Source organism: Palaemon carinicauda, chromosome 31, assembly GCF_036898095.1.
Source record: "Palaemon carinicauda isolate YSFRI2023 chromosome 31, ASM3689809v2, whole genome shotgun sequence".
NCBI lineage: Eukaryota > Metazoa > Arthropoda > Malacostraca > Decapoda > Palaemonidae > Palaemon > Palaemon carinicauda.
Window position 1 is genome coordinate 257,922 of NC_090755.1, and position 16,235 is coordinate 274,156.

At 45.6% G+C, this 16,235-nt stretch overlaps 1 protein-coding gene across 2 annotated transcripts in view; it reads right to left on the reverse strand.

Moving 5' to 3' along the window:
* Positions 1-16,235, reverse strand: part of LOC137624837 (splicing regulator SDE2-like) — a 108,676-nt gene that overhangs the window by 42,938 nt on the left and 49,503 nt on the right. For both annotated transcript variants that reach the window (XM_068355789.1, XM_068355788.1), the window contains exons 2-3: positions 8,503-8,640; positions 3,815-4,041 (exon numbers count right to left, since the gene is read on the reverse strand). In XM_068355789.1, the coding sequence (XP_068211890.1) occupies positions 3,815-4,041; positions 8,503-8,604 (329 nt within the window). In that variant the 5' untranslated portion in view covers positions 8,605-8,640. The remainder of the gene's footprint in view (positions 1-3,814; positions 4,042-8,502; positions 8,641-16,235) is intronic.

Consider the following 16,235-nt stretch of genomic DNA (forward strand, 5'->3'; position numbering starts at 1 on the left):
GACTTTCGCTTAAAGGGCCTCGAAACCTTGTTCCACGGTTTCTTATGCGAAAAGCCTTCGGATGACGAGGAGAAAATCGTCTCTCTCGCCTTATGGTAGGGGTGATCTTGGTAAGATACACCCGATACCATAGAGGGAACGTCTGTTCGCTGATCAAGGCTTCTCGAACCCATAAGTCGTACGACATTACTTCTCCCCTGGGCTTGGGAGCTTGCAAGAGGTCCCGGACTAGGCGAACGACAGGCACGAACAGACGAACCCTCGGTCACAACACTGATAACACTTTGCGCAATATCACTTTATCACTACGATTTTCTGTTTTGCACTTATTTCACTGAAATCGAATTTTTTAACAATTCACATTAGGTATGAATAAAACTGATTTCTACCTGAAGCACGCAATTCTACTCTCATCAAAAGGTTGTAATTGCGAAATCAGTCGTATAATGCAAGCACATTAATACCAGCAAAAAACAGAAAACATATTTTAAGATAAAAAAATCAGTGGCTGGGGAAGAGACTAAACACTAGTTCATTCAAAACTACGTTTTCAATCTCTCACCGTACATTGCCTTGGGACGAGAATAAAAAACTAAAAACGTTTTATCCTTTCTCCCCGTACAGACTAGGGACGAGAGTAACTCGAGAACAACGTTACCCGCTTGGGACGAGATAAAGATCGGAACGTTTTCTCTCCTCTCTCTCCCTCCGTCTCTATCTCTCTCTCTCTCTCTTGATTTCGCACCTAAGAGAAGAGCCCACTTACGTTTCGTCAAAAAAAACAGGTTATTTGACCAAAGGAAAAAACTGAAAGGTTTTTCAATTAAAAAGTTCCTTTAAACGTCGACAGAGAAGAATTGAAGGTTTTGTTTACATACAAGAGTGGTATCTGGCCGACAGTTGGCGCTGGTGGGCACACCCGCAACCTTCATAGCGATCGCTCGCGAGTTTTTTTTTTAGTGTGTTTTCTGTCGAGCCGCAGAGTTGCAGCTATTATATATTCACCGGCTAAGTTAAATATTTAAAAAAACATGGTACTCAGAAGGCTCAACAAACTGCTAGCACAGAGCAGTTAACGTACCTTAATTTCCTCAAGTAAGGATAGGAAGATTAGTATCCTTTCTCAATAAAAAGCACAATAAAGAACTTGATATGTTCCCATCACCTAATATATTATAAACAGAAATCGGAAAATTTACTAGTGGCGAATCCTTTGCTAAAGAAAGGGAAGAGCCTTCCCTGGAACTTGCAGAACCCTTGCAGACTGTAACAACATTAGAATAATTCTTTCATATATAAAATTTCCGGTTTCTCAAAAGATCATTACTTTTTTGCAGAACAAAATGGTAGAGGGTAATACAGTATCTGGGTTTGTGTTTAGGATGTATAGTCCTGGGCAGAGTAGACTTAAACAGCATGTACAAATGGGTCTAGCTGCCCTTTGATAGCTACTCATTTCATAAATTTCATTTAATGTCAGATATCATGAGTCAAGAATAAGACATTTTCTGTTCCAACGAACCTGACTTATTAAAAAGCAAGTACAGTAGAGTATAAATCTTTTTTCACCATCAAATTAATAAATACATAAACAACTTTGCTGGAGCCACCCATGAGTACTGCCCAAGCAATTAAGAAATGCCATACTTGAAAGTACAGAAGCTGTTAAAGATCAATCAAGTTTGTAAATTACACCCTAGGATGAATCTACAAATGAAAAGGGTCTATAACTCTTTCCGTAACGGAGCATTAAATTTAAGTCCTTGGGCACCCAGGGATTCTTAGTTCTATTCACAGAGTTCTTCTTCCAGGTAGTAGGTTGGCCAGGGCACCAGTCACCCATTGAGATACTGCTAGAGTTATTGGGACCTTTGGCTGGCCAGAGAGTACTACATTGGATCCTTCTCCCTGGTTACGGATCTTTGTCCCATTGCATACATATACACCCAATAGTCTGGGCTATTCCTTACCTATTTTCCTCTGTCCTTATACACCTGACATTGAGATTACCAAGCAATTTTTCTTCACTCAAAGGGTCAACTACTGCACTGTAATTGTTTAGTGGCTACTTTCCCCTTGGTAAGGGTAGAAGAGACTCTTTAGCTATGGTAAGCACTTCTAGAAGGGCACTCCAAAATCAAAACCATTGTTTTCTAGTGTTAGTTAGTGCCAAAGCCTCTGTACCATGGTCTTCCACTGTCTTGGGTTAAAGTTTTCTTGCTTGAGGGTACACCCATCTTATTTCTCTTCCTCTTGTTTTTATTTTAATTTTTTATAGTTTATATATGAAAGAATTATTCTAATGTTGTTACTGTTCTTAAAATCTTTTATTTTAATTGTTAATTACCTCTTTTGTAATTTATTTATTTCCTTTCCTCACTGGGCTATTTTCCATGTTGAATTCCTTGAGCTTGTAGCATCCTGCTTTTCCAACTAGGGTTGTAGCTTAGCAAGTAATAATAATACTGTACAGGGTAATACTAAAAAGGGCTTGAAGGGTATCTATCTTGTAAGGGAAGTTTCAAAAGCAGCAACTGGAGTAATAAACCTTTTCTACCAAATCCCAATTTCTTGTTAGTTTAGGAGGAAAAAAAATGCAGAGGTGGCCACATGAGTGTCTACATTGACTAAAGCTAGTTTAGTTATGACCACTGATATAAGATCTCAAAATTTCAAACGTTTTTAAGGAGCTAGCAAGATGTCATTAAGTTTGTGACAAGCATAATTACAGTCAAATTTATAAACAAATGCTAATTAGTAAGAAACCTGACACTTGGGAGTTGCACCAAAAGAACAGGCTAGTAAGGAATACAGAACAGAATAAATTAATTTATTCTGATCTCTATTGGCAAGCCTGCATTTGGAAGCAAATAGCGTATTGAAAATTGGGGAAAACTCACTGAAACCATTATACTGTATGTAGTATTTATACCATTTTAAAAAATCTTACTTTAGCATTTAAGGTCTCTCATCTTATACAAAACTGAGCTTACACAAGAAGGCTTGAAATTAATTACAAAATTCAAAAGGGAGACTACAGCCTTTTGCCCGTTTCTCAGTACCGTAATGACAGACATCTTGACATTACAGTGGCTGAAAAAAAAAAAAATATGCAATTTGATAGATAACAACAGCCCCATTCTACCTTCTTCCAATTATCTACCTTATTAACATGATTCAATGACCAACCTAGCTATTGCCAAAAATACTCCAATAAAAATAAAAAAATATTTGTAAAGTAATACCTCTCTTTCCATCGATTAAACATACATCAGATCCGACTTATGTCGCTCATCTTTAAGCATTAAGTAAAAAAGTAAAATCCTCTTTATACCACTTTACCTTACCTTATCCCGTTTCAATTTCATACAATAAAAATGAAGCAGTATTGTATGTACTGTATGTCACATGAAATTTTATTAATATAGTTATCTGATTTTTGCAAAACAATACCAAGTTGTAAGAACTTTTACACATTTAATACACATATAGAGAACATATACAGTAAGTCACTTTATAGGTCGAAAATCTGACCTACATTGATAATCAACTTCTGCCAGGGCTCTTGGAACTAATTAACAATGTAGACTGGGGTATTACTTTATTCTCATACTAATAAAAGCTAAGACCTGCCCTGACAGATATGAAAGACAATCCTTTAATAAGCTGAAAGGAAACAATTTCATGAAAGAATTTCATAGCATGCAGGTAAAAGAAGGAAGTCCCAGAATCAAGTAATACCTTCTGAGTGAGACTTAAAAGTTAAGTATATCAAGGATACATGTAACACAAAGGAAAACTTCAATGGCCTTACCTCTTTTCTTCATTGATGTCTCTCAAACGTCTACCGCTGAGATCTCTGCAAGCTTCACGGTTGGTAGTTTTCTCAATTTGTGCACCTATAGCTCTAAGCATTGATCCAAAACCTCCTTTCCCACCAAGAAGTCTCAGAGTGGCAACAACAGACGTGTCCCCACATAAGGATGATTCATGTGTTAAAATATGACCACTTGACTGCAGGACTACTTCATTGGCATTACCCTGAAAAAATAAAAACAAAGCATGAATACCCACAATAAAAGGATCATACTATACACATAACTGTAAACAGTACAACATCACATTAACGATGGTCACTTTACCCGAGAGTTGACATCACTTCTGCTTACTATACACAAAATAAGGTGGAGTTGGAAGTGACTAACTACTGGTTGGAGGAAGATGATGACAATGTGGTTGTTGGTGATGATGTGGCTACTACATGAGTTCTTTTTTTTTTTTGTAAAACCTAATGTTAATGGCAGTGGTTCACCAGCATCAAGTTCAGACGACGACCGTAGCCTTTCCTTTTTCAACTCTCACAAGGAACTGATTTATATTTTGTTGGATTGTGTTTTTCCTCTTCTTGTTGAAAACTGTCCTATATGAAAGTAACAATTCTTCATCAACACCATCAGATACTCCTATAAAAAGCTTGGCTGAAGGATCCTAGCTGATTGACAGACACTTGGATAAATGGTAAAACTGCATGAATTTCAATGGTTCTGGATAAGGGAAACTCTTCAATTTTCTGTTGTTCCTAATTCCAGATATTCTTTGTTAGTCAGTGGATGCTTTTGGGCCTCAATCAGCTTGACAAAATCTTTTTCAAACTCCATTCAAGTTCATTACTAAGGAATACAAAATTCTCCAATAAGTCCTTTAATGGCTTATCAAAACCTCTTAAATCATGAACAAATTGGGGTCAGTTGCTTCCACACACCATTCATTGCTACTTGAGTCACTTTCATCCAAGAAGCACTGATTTTTAAATACTGCCTGATAAATATTGTATCCCTTACATAAAAACTCCAAATGTTCATCCTTTCCCCTGCTAATGTAGCATCAACTGCTTGATGTACGGTATATCGTAGATAGTACCGCTTGATGAAAGCTATGATGCATTAGTCCATAGGTTGAGAGAGGAACAGTGTTTGGTGGCAAGAAAACAACCCTCACATTTGCATTTACGTCATTCAGATTGGTGAATCACAAAATCTTGAACATTCTCTGTCCAAAAGCATCGTTATTGACAACTTTCTCACAGCTAATTCATGTAAAAATACCAATAATAAAATAGAGTACTGTATAGGTAACTATGATACTTTAATAGTGACCCACGCCGCTGAAGTGTGCATCACATCCATATACCACCTGCCAGCACAGAGGAGCAATGAGATAATGTTTATTTACAAACAAAATGTCAAGGCATTTTGGTCCTGTACAGGAGCAAAAGTGATAACTACACTATTGTCAACCTCCTAATGACATGGGCAAGAAGATGTGGCAGGTATTGGCTAGGTACTTACCAGGTGCCTGGTAGACACTCATGGAAGAACCTATATCAGTGTGGAGGATATGTTGTCTGAATGTATGGTCATCAATCAGAAATGAGTTTGCATACATATTACCGATCCTTTCTCTGGTCTGGAAGGATGGAGGAGATACTTCCAAACAAAACTCGTCTGTTAAGAGAAGTTGCTTGATAATGTGGCTTATTTGTATCTAGTACCCAGTTCAGCACCCAACAGAATGACTGCTGCACCCAAAGGGAGGGGAAGAAAGAAGAGGTAAAAAGGCCAGTCAATCATACCTCATATTCGCTGTGACCACCATCTTGGACGAGATGTTTCTTGTCCCGTGAGGGAGCTAGGTTTGCAGCACAATAAGTTGAGCAAGTACCACCGGCCAAGGGTGAAGGTATTCAGACACCTGTAAGTTTAAGGAGTCCTCGAATTACGATGGTCTCGAGTTATAAATATTCGCTGTTAAGAACAGGCTCCCATAAGGTACTTGAAAAAAAAAAAAAACTTCTAATTCAATTCCAAGCTAGGACAATTGAGTTATGACATTCGGTTAGTTGATATGGTGAACTACTTACCAACACAGAGAGCAACTAACGCTGTGGAGTAGTACTTTACATTTAACATTAGCATTAGTTCACCATCATGCATTCGGAATTTTGGTGTTGCTCTTTTCTGGATATTTTTGTGCCTTTTTCTTGCTGTGCATTATGTCTGAAAAGTGTAAGGGAGACTTCTGATGGCAGTGGGCAAGCCAACCACAGGAATAAAGGTAACAAATTGTTATATGTATTACTTATTAGATACTAGAGTATTGTATAAGTGTAGGTACACTATTGTATATGGTATGTGTATGTATAGGGAACAGTAATTTATGAATGGTAAAGGGTTGTTCTCTCTTTTCTTAATATATTATACATACAGTATACAATATGTAAGTATGTTTGTATACATGTACATAGAGTATGTTATGTATACAAATCCGATTTACAAAAAAAATTGACTTCCAACGCATCGTAAGAACATATCTAGTTTGAAACCCGAGGACCTTTATGTACTAACGTAAATAGTGGGCAGAGAGGATTGTCTGTTGTTACCGGACTCCTGCCTTCAAGACATTATGAGAGCAAGGGTACATCCAATACCTCTAAATTTGTATGTTCGAATCAGGGCTGGTCGTTCCTTCTCCTGATCATCACGCGAAACCAAAAAGAAAAAGTTTTCCTAGATCTCTTCTCTTACTCTTTCCAGTCCTGAGAAAGTCTGATGATCTGCTTGAAGCTTAAATTTACTTAGGAACTGCCATACAGTAGTGTACTCAAAGGAAAGAGGCAAGTCATCCTGATCCCCCCTAGTGGTTCCTTTAGAGAAAAGATAAAGAAAGATCTGAAGTTTAAAGTGGTTGGGGTCTGGGTCTTGGTCACTAATTTCTGAACCAAGATGAAAGAGACCTTCCATCCTTCAGAATGAGGTGTGACATATGACAAGCCACCTCTTGTCTACTCACTTCGCTAAGGCTAAGGTTAAGGCTAGTAGAAGACAGTCTTGAGGTCAGATCCTTATCTAATCCCGTCTTACTGGGTTATGTGGGCCCATCTGAGAAACAATGCGTCATGCTGCTTGAATTTCTGAAAAGGGCAAGACTGTTCAAAGCTTGTCATGAATCATGACGATTCCCAAGAAGAGGAAAGGTCTAAGCACTAGTCTCAAAACCTAGTTCAAGGCTGACCAATAGCCTTTCACCGTAGAGACTGAGGAACTTCCCCAACGAAAGCAGACAAGAAAATCAGCTGATCTGGAAAACATTCGGCATGTGGCCACTTGGGAGTGTACAGGGTCATCTTGAGGTCCCGATGTCATCAACCGCTTGTCAAGTGATCAGCGAATTAGGTAAACTGACAGTAAAGTATTTGAGTCTAGATATTCAAAGGGGTGATGGAAGGTGCCCTCAAATGCTGACAATAAGTCTGGAACTGGAGGGCAGAATAATGAAAATTTCTTGTTTAACTAAATGGCAAGCAGGTCAATTGATGGTGATTCCCAAAGAGCATTCTTTCCTTCACTCAAGGATGTAGGGGTAACTTCCGACCCTACAACTGAATCCAGGAATGGTAGTGTTGTAATGCTAGCAACTCTGCATGCATTTCCAGCAGGTTGATATGCAGATTTTTTTCTGAGAACTATATCCCCGAGACTGACTGGTGGGAAAGGATGCCCACCTGAGGTACCAGTCAGTCTCAGGGATATGGTTCTCAGAAGAAACATCTGCATATCAACCTGTTGAAAATGCAAGCAGAGTTGCTAGCATTACAACACTACCATTCCTGGCTTATGTTAAGAAGCAAAGGGGCTTTGTTGCACAGACCCTTTGTAAATTAGCAAAGCAGGTGCATATTTCACCAATCAACAAAGGAGTAAAGCTGTCAGCGAGGTTCATCCAGACAAGAGAATTGTTCGAATAGACATGCTACGTCGCCAGGGACAAGTTGTAGGCATGACCAGCAGACAAGTAAAATGCTATTGAGCAGTAGGGAAAGAGCGAACACTCACACTGCACCAGGAAATTCACTGTTGAAGAAGAGAAACTCCAGCAAACCAAGTAACATTCTAAGAGAATTTCCTTGTCTCCTTGACTGGCAGCATGATCTTATCAGTAAGGGAAATGCTTACAGTCCCTCCCTTCAGGAGGAAAACTGCATACAGTCCTGCCCTTCAACATGTACTGTATAGTACACATGTGCTGTGTTTTTGCTAATAAGCAAAATTACTCTCAAAACACACCAAAAAAATTATCACAGGTGAAGTAATAAAAGATCCAATAATCAGAAGAGCAACAATGGGTATACAGTACAGTATCCATACTCTTTGAGGCCAAATATTTGTCTTCAAAAGTGCCTTGATACCATTAGGCAGACCTACCTCCTGCTACATACCACACTTTCCTTGTTAAAAGATTCAATGGCTGTTGCAGCTCATGTTGAAGACATATTACTACTTAAAGGACGATAGTTTGTTTATGTGTAGGAACAATTAAGAATAAAAATTACCCAATCTAAAAGATTCACAGACAGCTTAATTTACAGATACTATATGCACATGAATGAAGGCTTTATCACTCAAATCTTTTTACAGTATAGTAGACTAATCTAAAATGACTTACTTCTCTTTCAACTAATGCTTCTAAGATATCTTTGGTTGTCACAACTCCATTGATGCACCAAGTCCGTCGAGAACCAGAGATGTACGAAGTTATGATAACCATTATGCCGACTTTTCCAAATAGGCCTGGTCACTTTATCTGTAAAACAATCACAAAAACATTATGTAATTAAATCACAAATCATTAAGCAACTTGCATTTCTCCTAACTATACAACTCTGAGTCTTTTTATAGGTGCATGCTTTTAGTATAACTGATACTCGGCTGTTAAAATTCACAACGAGATGTCAGTAATTACGAGCAAGTGGTGGGGAAAACTAACTTTCTCCTGCAAGCACATCAAGTAGCCACTTTGACCTTAAACCTAGGAATTGCAGGGTGAGTGGTTGAGGAGGGAAGTTAACTTAAAGGACTCAGGGTTGTATAGTTTGCAAAATTATAATATTACACAGATGCAACCACTTCTCCCTTTAATAGAAGAATAATCTTTAGGACGGAGGCAGTCCATATAACCATATGACTGGTTTTCTTCCCCAGAAATGTAAAAGCACTTACGATCCTGTGTAAGAGTGAAAGATGTGACTTCTGTCAACCTCTTATCAACCTGGACATGATAGGTAGATGTTAGGCTAGGTTATTACTATGGACTGGTATACAGTTAAGGGAAAACTATATACATGTGGAGGATATGTTGTCTAAACTTATGGTAGTATAAGAACATGAAAGCATAATGTACATTTATCCATCCTCCCCCTCATTTGGGAGGATGGAAGAGATACTTCTTAACATGACAAATTCGGAGATAATATCAAAAATTTTAAATAATTTTTATTTTTCCTAACATACTCACCGAGAACTACTTTTCTTGGAGTAACTTGTGAATCCCTCAATCTCGACCAAGGTTTTTCCCGCCGTTACCCCCCTTACTCCGCTCTACATAGGCTTACCCCCGCCGCCAGAGAATGCGCCCTGAGGGCAGGATTAGGGCAGGTCACTGCTTCTCTGGGTCAGCGTCCTCATTAAGTTCGTCGCTTAGCCCAACTTGGCAATGGAAGGATGGCACTCGGGGACGGAAGGGAGGGCCATTACCCGAAAAGTAGTTCCCGGTGAGTATGTTAGGAAAAATAAAAATTATTTGAAATTTTTTATTTGTTCCAACACAAATACTCACCGAGAACTACTTTTCTTGGAGACTTATACTTTAGGAGGCGGGAGTGCTATTCTGACACTTGACTCGGCACATAGTGCCTAGAGGGCTATGGAATGCGGGGCCTATCAGAGTGCGGAGTGAGGGTAACTGCGGAACCTTACGCTATTATCTAAGACTCACCTCTTAAAATTTCTTCTGGCGATTTTCTCCTGATGTAGTCGCGAAGAATTTGTTCACCGTTGGGGACAGCTTCTGGCCTACCGCTACACAGCTTGGAGGGCGGCAATGACTGTCCCAATGGAGAACCCGTCCAAGGATTTTCTTGAATAATCCTTGAGGTAGTGGGCAGTAAAGGTCGACTGGTGCGACCAAGTGCCTGCCTGCAGGATCTGCCCCACCGCCATGTTTTTCTCAAAGGCCAAGGAGGTGCTCAGACCCCTGATGTCATGGGGGCGGGGAGTGCCCGGCACTGCCATTCCATCCTTTTCATAGGTTCTAGCGATGACTTGTCTCAGCCAGAAGGAAATGGTGTTCTTGGAAACTTGTTTCCTATTAACACCTGTGGAAACGAAGAGGTTCTTGGTACCTGGTCGGAGATGAGCTGTCCTTTCCAGGTACTTTCTGAGCGTCCGTACTGGGCATAACTTCAAGTCTTCCGTAATGCCTGTCTTGGGAATGGCCGGAATTGAGAAACCTTCAAACCTCGGGTCCCAGACTGCTGGGTTCTGAGTCTTCGCCACAAAGGAGGGCACGAACCTGAAGGACACTTCTTTCCACCCTTTGGAGTGCGAAACGTCGTAAGACAGACCATGGATCTCGCCCACTCTCTTAGCCGAAGCTAAGGCTAGCAAGAAGACGGTCTTGAGGGTTAGGTCTTTGTCCCCGATATCTTTCAGGGGTTCAAAGGGAGGAAGACTTAGCATCTTCAAGACCTTGGCTAGGTCCCACCTGGGCACTCTCCTAGCTTGAGGGGGGCAGGACTGCTCGAAACTCCTAATCAGCATCGCTATGTGTCTCGAGGTCCCCAGGTCGATGCCTTTCAGGAGAAAGACTTGGCCTAAGGCGGCTCGAACTCCTTTAATGGCTGGGATTGACATTCCCACTTTATCTCTAAGATACACCAGAAACTCAGCTATGTCCGGGACCGAAGCTTTAAGAGGTCTAATGTGTTTCTCCGAGCACCACTTCGTGAAGGAGGCCCACTTCGCCTGATATACCGCGGTAGAGGATTTCCTCAGGTATAGGGACATTCTCTTAGCTGTGGCGGAGGAGTACCCCTCCTTCTTCAAGAGCCGCTCGATAGTCTCCAGGCGTGAAGGCGAAGAGAGAGAGGGTTGTCGTGGAGCCTGAGGATGTGCGGTTGGTGCAGGAGGTCTGACCTGGCGGGCAAAGGCCAAGGCGGTTGGCTCGCTAGGTCTCTTAGGTCCGCGAACCACTCTCTCTCCGGCCACCAGGGCGCTACCAAAGTCATCCTTAGGTTTCGGGAGGCCCTTACTCTGTTGAGCACCTGCCTTATCAGCGTGAAGGGGGGAAAAGCGTACACGTCCAGGTTGTCCCACTTGTGCTGGAAGGCGTCTTCTAGGGCTGCCTTTTGGTCTGGGACCGGGGAGCAATAGACCGGTAGTTGGGCGTTGAGCTTTGTTGCAAAGAGGTCCATCACCGGGGAGCCCCAGCGTTGAATGATGAGTCTGGCTACTTCTGGGTGTAGAGACCACTCTGTCCCCACTATTTGACCCATTCTGCTGAGGCCGTCGGCTAGCACGTTTTTCTTCCCGGGGATGAACCTTGCTAGCAGCACCACTTGCTGCTCGTCCGCCCAATGTAGGATGCCTATGGCGAGGTCGCACAGTTCTTTCGATCTCATGCCCCCTTGCTTCTTTATGTAGGCCACTACCGTGGCGTTGTCGCACATTAACGCCACGGTGTTTCCCTTTAGCCGACTTGCAAAGTGAAGACATGCCTTCTGGACTGCTCTTAGTTCTAGGACATTGATGTGGAGACGCTTTTCGCTCTCCGACCAGGTACCGCTTGCTGTCTCTTCCAGAAGGTGGGCCCCCCACCCTTGGTTGGAGGCGTCTGTGAACAGGAGGTACTCGGGGGGACAAGACCCGAGGGGCATCCCCTTGAGGGAGTTCGACTGGCAGTGCCACCATTCTAGGGAGGTTCTCGTGTCTGGAAGGATTGGAATTAACGCCTTCTGAGAGCCTGTCTGGGACCAGAGGCTCTTGAGGTTCCATTGAATGGGTCTGAGCCTCATCCTCCCTTGGGGAACCAGTTTCTCCAATGAGACCAGGTGACCTATCAGTCTCTGCCAGTCTCTCGCCCTCCTGGAATGTTCTGACAGGAACGGCTGAATGATGTGCTTGAGGTTCCGTATCCTGTCTTCCGAGGGGAAACCTTCCCCTGCACGGTATCCAACGTCATCCCCAAGTATCCCATTCTGTTGGATGGTGTTAAGTTCGACTTTTCCAGATTGATTACGATTCCCAGATTCCTGCAGAACTGGAGGAGGTTTCTCCCTTGTTCCTCCAAGAGGGCCTTTGAGTTGGAAAGGAGCAACCAGTCGTCTAGGTATCTGATGAGACGGATACCCCGTTCGTGAGCCCACACTGAGACTGTCGCGAAGACCCTCGTGAACACTTGAGGGGCCGTCGACAGACCGAAGCAAAGGGTCTTGAACTGCAGGATCTGGGAACCCCATTTTACCCGGAGGAACTTCTGACTCGACGGGTGGACAGGGATCTGGAAGTATGCGTCCTTGAGGTCGACCGTCATCATGTAATCTTTCTCCCTCAAGGACATCAGGACGGATTTTGGGGTGTCCATCTTGAAGTCCGTCTTCTTGACGAACTTGTTGAGGGCCGACAGGTCTATCACGGGTCTCCACCCCCCGTTGCTTTCTCTACCAGGAACAGGCGGCTGTAGAAGCCTGGGCCTGGGAGAAGGACCTCTTCCATGGCCCCCTTCTCCAACATGGAGGAAATCTCCTCTTGAAGGGTGGCCCTTTTCATCGGGTCCCTGGGGGCCAACCATTCTGTCTGGCTGGCTGGAATAAGAGGGGGTGGGTCCGCTATGAAGGGGAGCCTGTAGCCTTCTTTCAGGACGGACACCGTCCAAGGATCCGCTCCTTGTGCTTTCCATGCTTGCCAATGAGGTCTGAGGCATCCCCCAACCCGAGGCTTGGGCGGGAGTAGGGGGCCTCTCCCTCTACCTTCTCCTAGAGGGGCGGCCTGATCTGCCTCTCTTAGAGGCGGAGTAACCCGACCTGAAGGAGCTGGAAGAAGCTGGTGCTCCTCTGCGGGAGGGCTGAGGAGTTGTTGTCCAGGAGGAGGAAGGGGCGTCCCTCCTCGAAGTGTTGGGGGCGGCCTGAGGAGTCACGGCGCTATCCGAGGCGGCCCTCCTGTATGGCGGCCTTCTAGATGACGCCTGTCTGGGGACGTTGGCCTCTTTCTTCTTGGACACTTTCTCCATTAGGTTTTCCAGCTCTTTTAATGGGAACAGAGACTCACCCCACAAGGGTAGGCTACGAACAGTTCGGGCCTCTCTGTCCGGGATCCTCCTCGACACCTTAGCTAGTACCGTGTCTCGTTTCCTTAGTACCCAGTTGGCCGTCAGGGCGAGCGCCTGGTACGCTAGAAACTTCAGAGTTTTCCCCCCGGAGGTGAGAAGGTCCGTCAGGAGGTTCTGCTGCTCAGGATCTTCGGGGTCGATGGAGGCTTGCACGTTTACTAAAGTGGAGGCCCACCAGTCCAGCCATGAGGAGACGTTAACCAGGTCCCTCAACATCTCCTCCATCATGGCGGCTTCCGTAGGAGAGAAGGAAACCGGGGCTGACGAGGCCCTTTCGTCTGAGCCGCCTTGTCCCAGGATGTCCAAGGCCGGGTCCACTCTACAGGGGCCTGGGCGCCGCCCTTCTGGAATGTATATTTTCCCTTGTGCTTTGAGGCCCTGGAGCAGTTTCGAGGCACTCTGGGACTTGGGGGCTTCCGCATTGCTGGCCACCAAGTTGTCTATGTACTCTTGCCCTAGTACTAGGTCTGGGGCAAGAGGAAGGGCCAGGGAGGACTTCGGAAGGGCGTCGTGATGTGTAATTCTCAGGAGGCTTGATCTCCAGGAATTCCCCTTAGGCGCCGAGGGTTCTGTAATCCCATGGTGCCTCCTGATGAGGCCCACCACTCTTCTGTATGCGGAGTCCTCCGACGGGGGAGCTTCTCCTCCGTCAGCCGAGGCCTCGGCCTGGAGTGGGGGCGCCGGGTTGCTGGTTCGGCAGACCGGTCGTCCCGCCCTTGGGTCCAGGGGGGCCGACCTGTAACCGTAGGGAGCTCCGTAAGAGGGTGGATCTCGCTGCAAGGTGAGTACCACCGGCTCAGGGAGGGCCCTCGGTTGCCCGAAGGCTCTGGAAGCGGAAGTCACGGTCCCGGTGGGCTGACCCGACAACGAGAACCGTTCCTTCCTACTTGATGACCGCACCAGCTGGGCTGGTTCGGTCAGGCTGCCTGCAAAGAAGCACGTTTCTCCCCGCTGGGCGGGGTGAACCGGAGGCCTCGAGGACTTATGCTTCTGTGAGAGGTCTTTCCTGCGTGCCAGGTCGCGCGGTTCTAGGCTGTGCGTAGAGAGCGGCAGCCTAGACGCACGTTCACTGGAACGAGGGTCTGGAGAGTGGAGCCTCTTGGACTCTCCTGAAGGTACGTAGACCCAGGCGCCCCCAGGAGAGACATTTCTCCTACACTTACGGGAATGGGAGCGGGAGCGCTTCTTGCTAGGCCGCGACCTTGACCTAGAGCGGAAATGATCGCTTTCGGACGGCTCCCTTCTCCTGCGTCGTTTCCCCCTGACTTCTTCCTCGGAGGATGAGTCTACCTCTGACGAGTCCGACGGCGCCACGTTCCTCGCGTAACGGCTGCCAGCGTGATCCGCGGGGGAATTTCCTCGCCGCCGGACGTCCGAGATCGAATGCTGGAGGAAGTCCTCGGGAACCGCCGTGGAGATCGTCGGCACAGAGTCTAATCTATCCATGCCAGGGGGCCAGGGGTCCAGGGTCACGTCCATTCTTAGCGGTGACCTCCCTGGCGTCTTCGGCAACTTCCACCCGAAGGCATCGCTACTCGGGCGGCGAACTCTAGTTTGGCTGTCCCCTGGCGGGGGAGAGCCCGACGCACCGGCCCACGAGGGAGGAGGAGACTCTGAAACAACAACACTGCCCCATACGGGGTCTTCAGAGGACGCGTGGTCCCCCACCACAAGGCCTGATTCACCTGAAGCACTACCGGACCCTTCGTTAGCCCTAGAGGGGCCCGCCCTTGGTTCTTCCCTCGCACTGGGTTCCCTGGGAAGAACGCCTTGACTATCTACAACACTGGAGGCTTCTTGCCCTCTCCTCTGCGAAGGAGACGGAGAAGCCGAGGCTTCGTCGGACCGATCACTGGCCGACGGTAACGAAGAAACGACACTAATCTTCCTGGGGGAACGCTTAGAAGATTTCTTCTTTTTGGTACCGTAGCGTACCCACTGGATATCCTCCCAACTTACGCACTCCGGACACGTGTCCGCGGAGGAGCAAACTTTCCCCCTACACGTGGAACAAAGGGAGTGAGGGTCTACCTCTGGCTTTGAGAGGAAAGCCCCACACGACTTTCCGGCTCTAGGCCCAGGGCAACGGCGCACATGCTCCATCGTTCACACACGAATGGCACAACACTAGTGAGCTATAAGTACACTGGGGATATACACAGGGAGAACGCACTGTAACACTTGCGAATAACGCACTACGCAAAAACACAAGTCCCCACGCTGGAAACACGTGGAACACAAACGCGCCAAAGGATCGAGAGAGACGAGAGTGAGCTGTGTACTGCTCACGACCAAGGAACTTAATGAGGACGCTGACCCAGAGAAGCAGTGACCTGCCCTAATCCTGCCCTCAGGGCGCATTCTCTGGCGGCGGGGGTAAGCCTATGTAGAGCGGAGTAAGGGGGGTAACGGCGGGAAAAACCTTGGTCGAGATTGAGGGATTTACAAGTGACTCCAAGAAAAGTAGTTCTCGGTGAGTATTTGTGTTGGAACAATTGTATTTTTCCTAACCATACAAACCTTAGCTATTTACATAGGGTTTACTTTCGGCGTAGCTGAAATTGACGAGCCATTAGATTTTAACGAGGGTTTACTACCACCGCGCTAGTTAGCAGGGGTAGGGGGAGGGGTAGCTTGCCAATACCACCTCGTCAGGGTATGGGGGACGCGTCAGTATTGTCTCAATACTTGGAACACAAGGAAGCATGGTTTACCTGCAGAGGTTTGAGGTCAGCTATGCAGAGACCAGGATGCTGCTTCCCCAGTAGAGGGAAGGATGAAGAAAGAAGTAAGGGCCAGACATACTTCTTCTGTTCATGCAGTCTAAAACCTGATAACAATGCCCTCAACCTTCTGCTACCTGTCCAAAAAGGAGCCTGAGGTTAGACCAGCTGTTGTGTAGCCACCACAAAGCGATAGAAACGTATCGATACCCCTTTGGATCACGTCCTGCAGGAAGTGGGCTGCGAAGGTCACTAGACGCTTCCAGACTCCAGCTTGTAGCACCTGCGCCA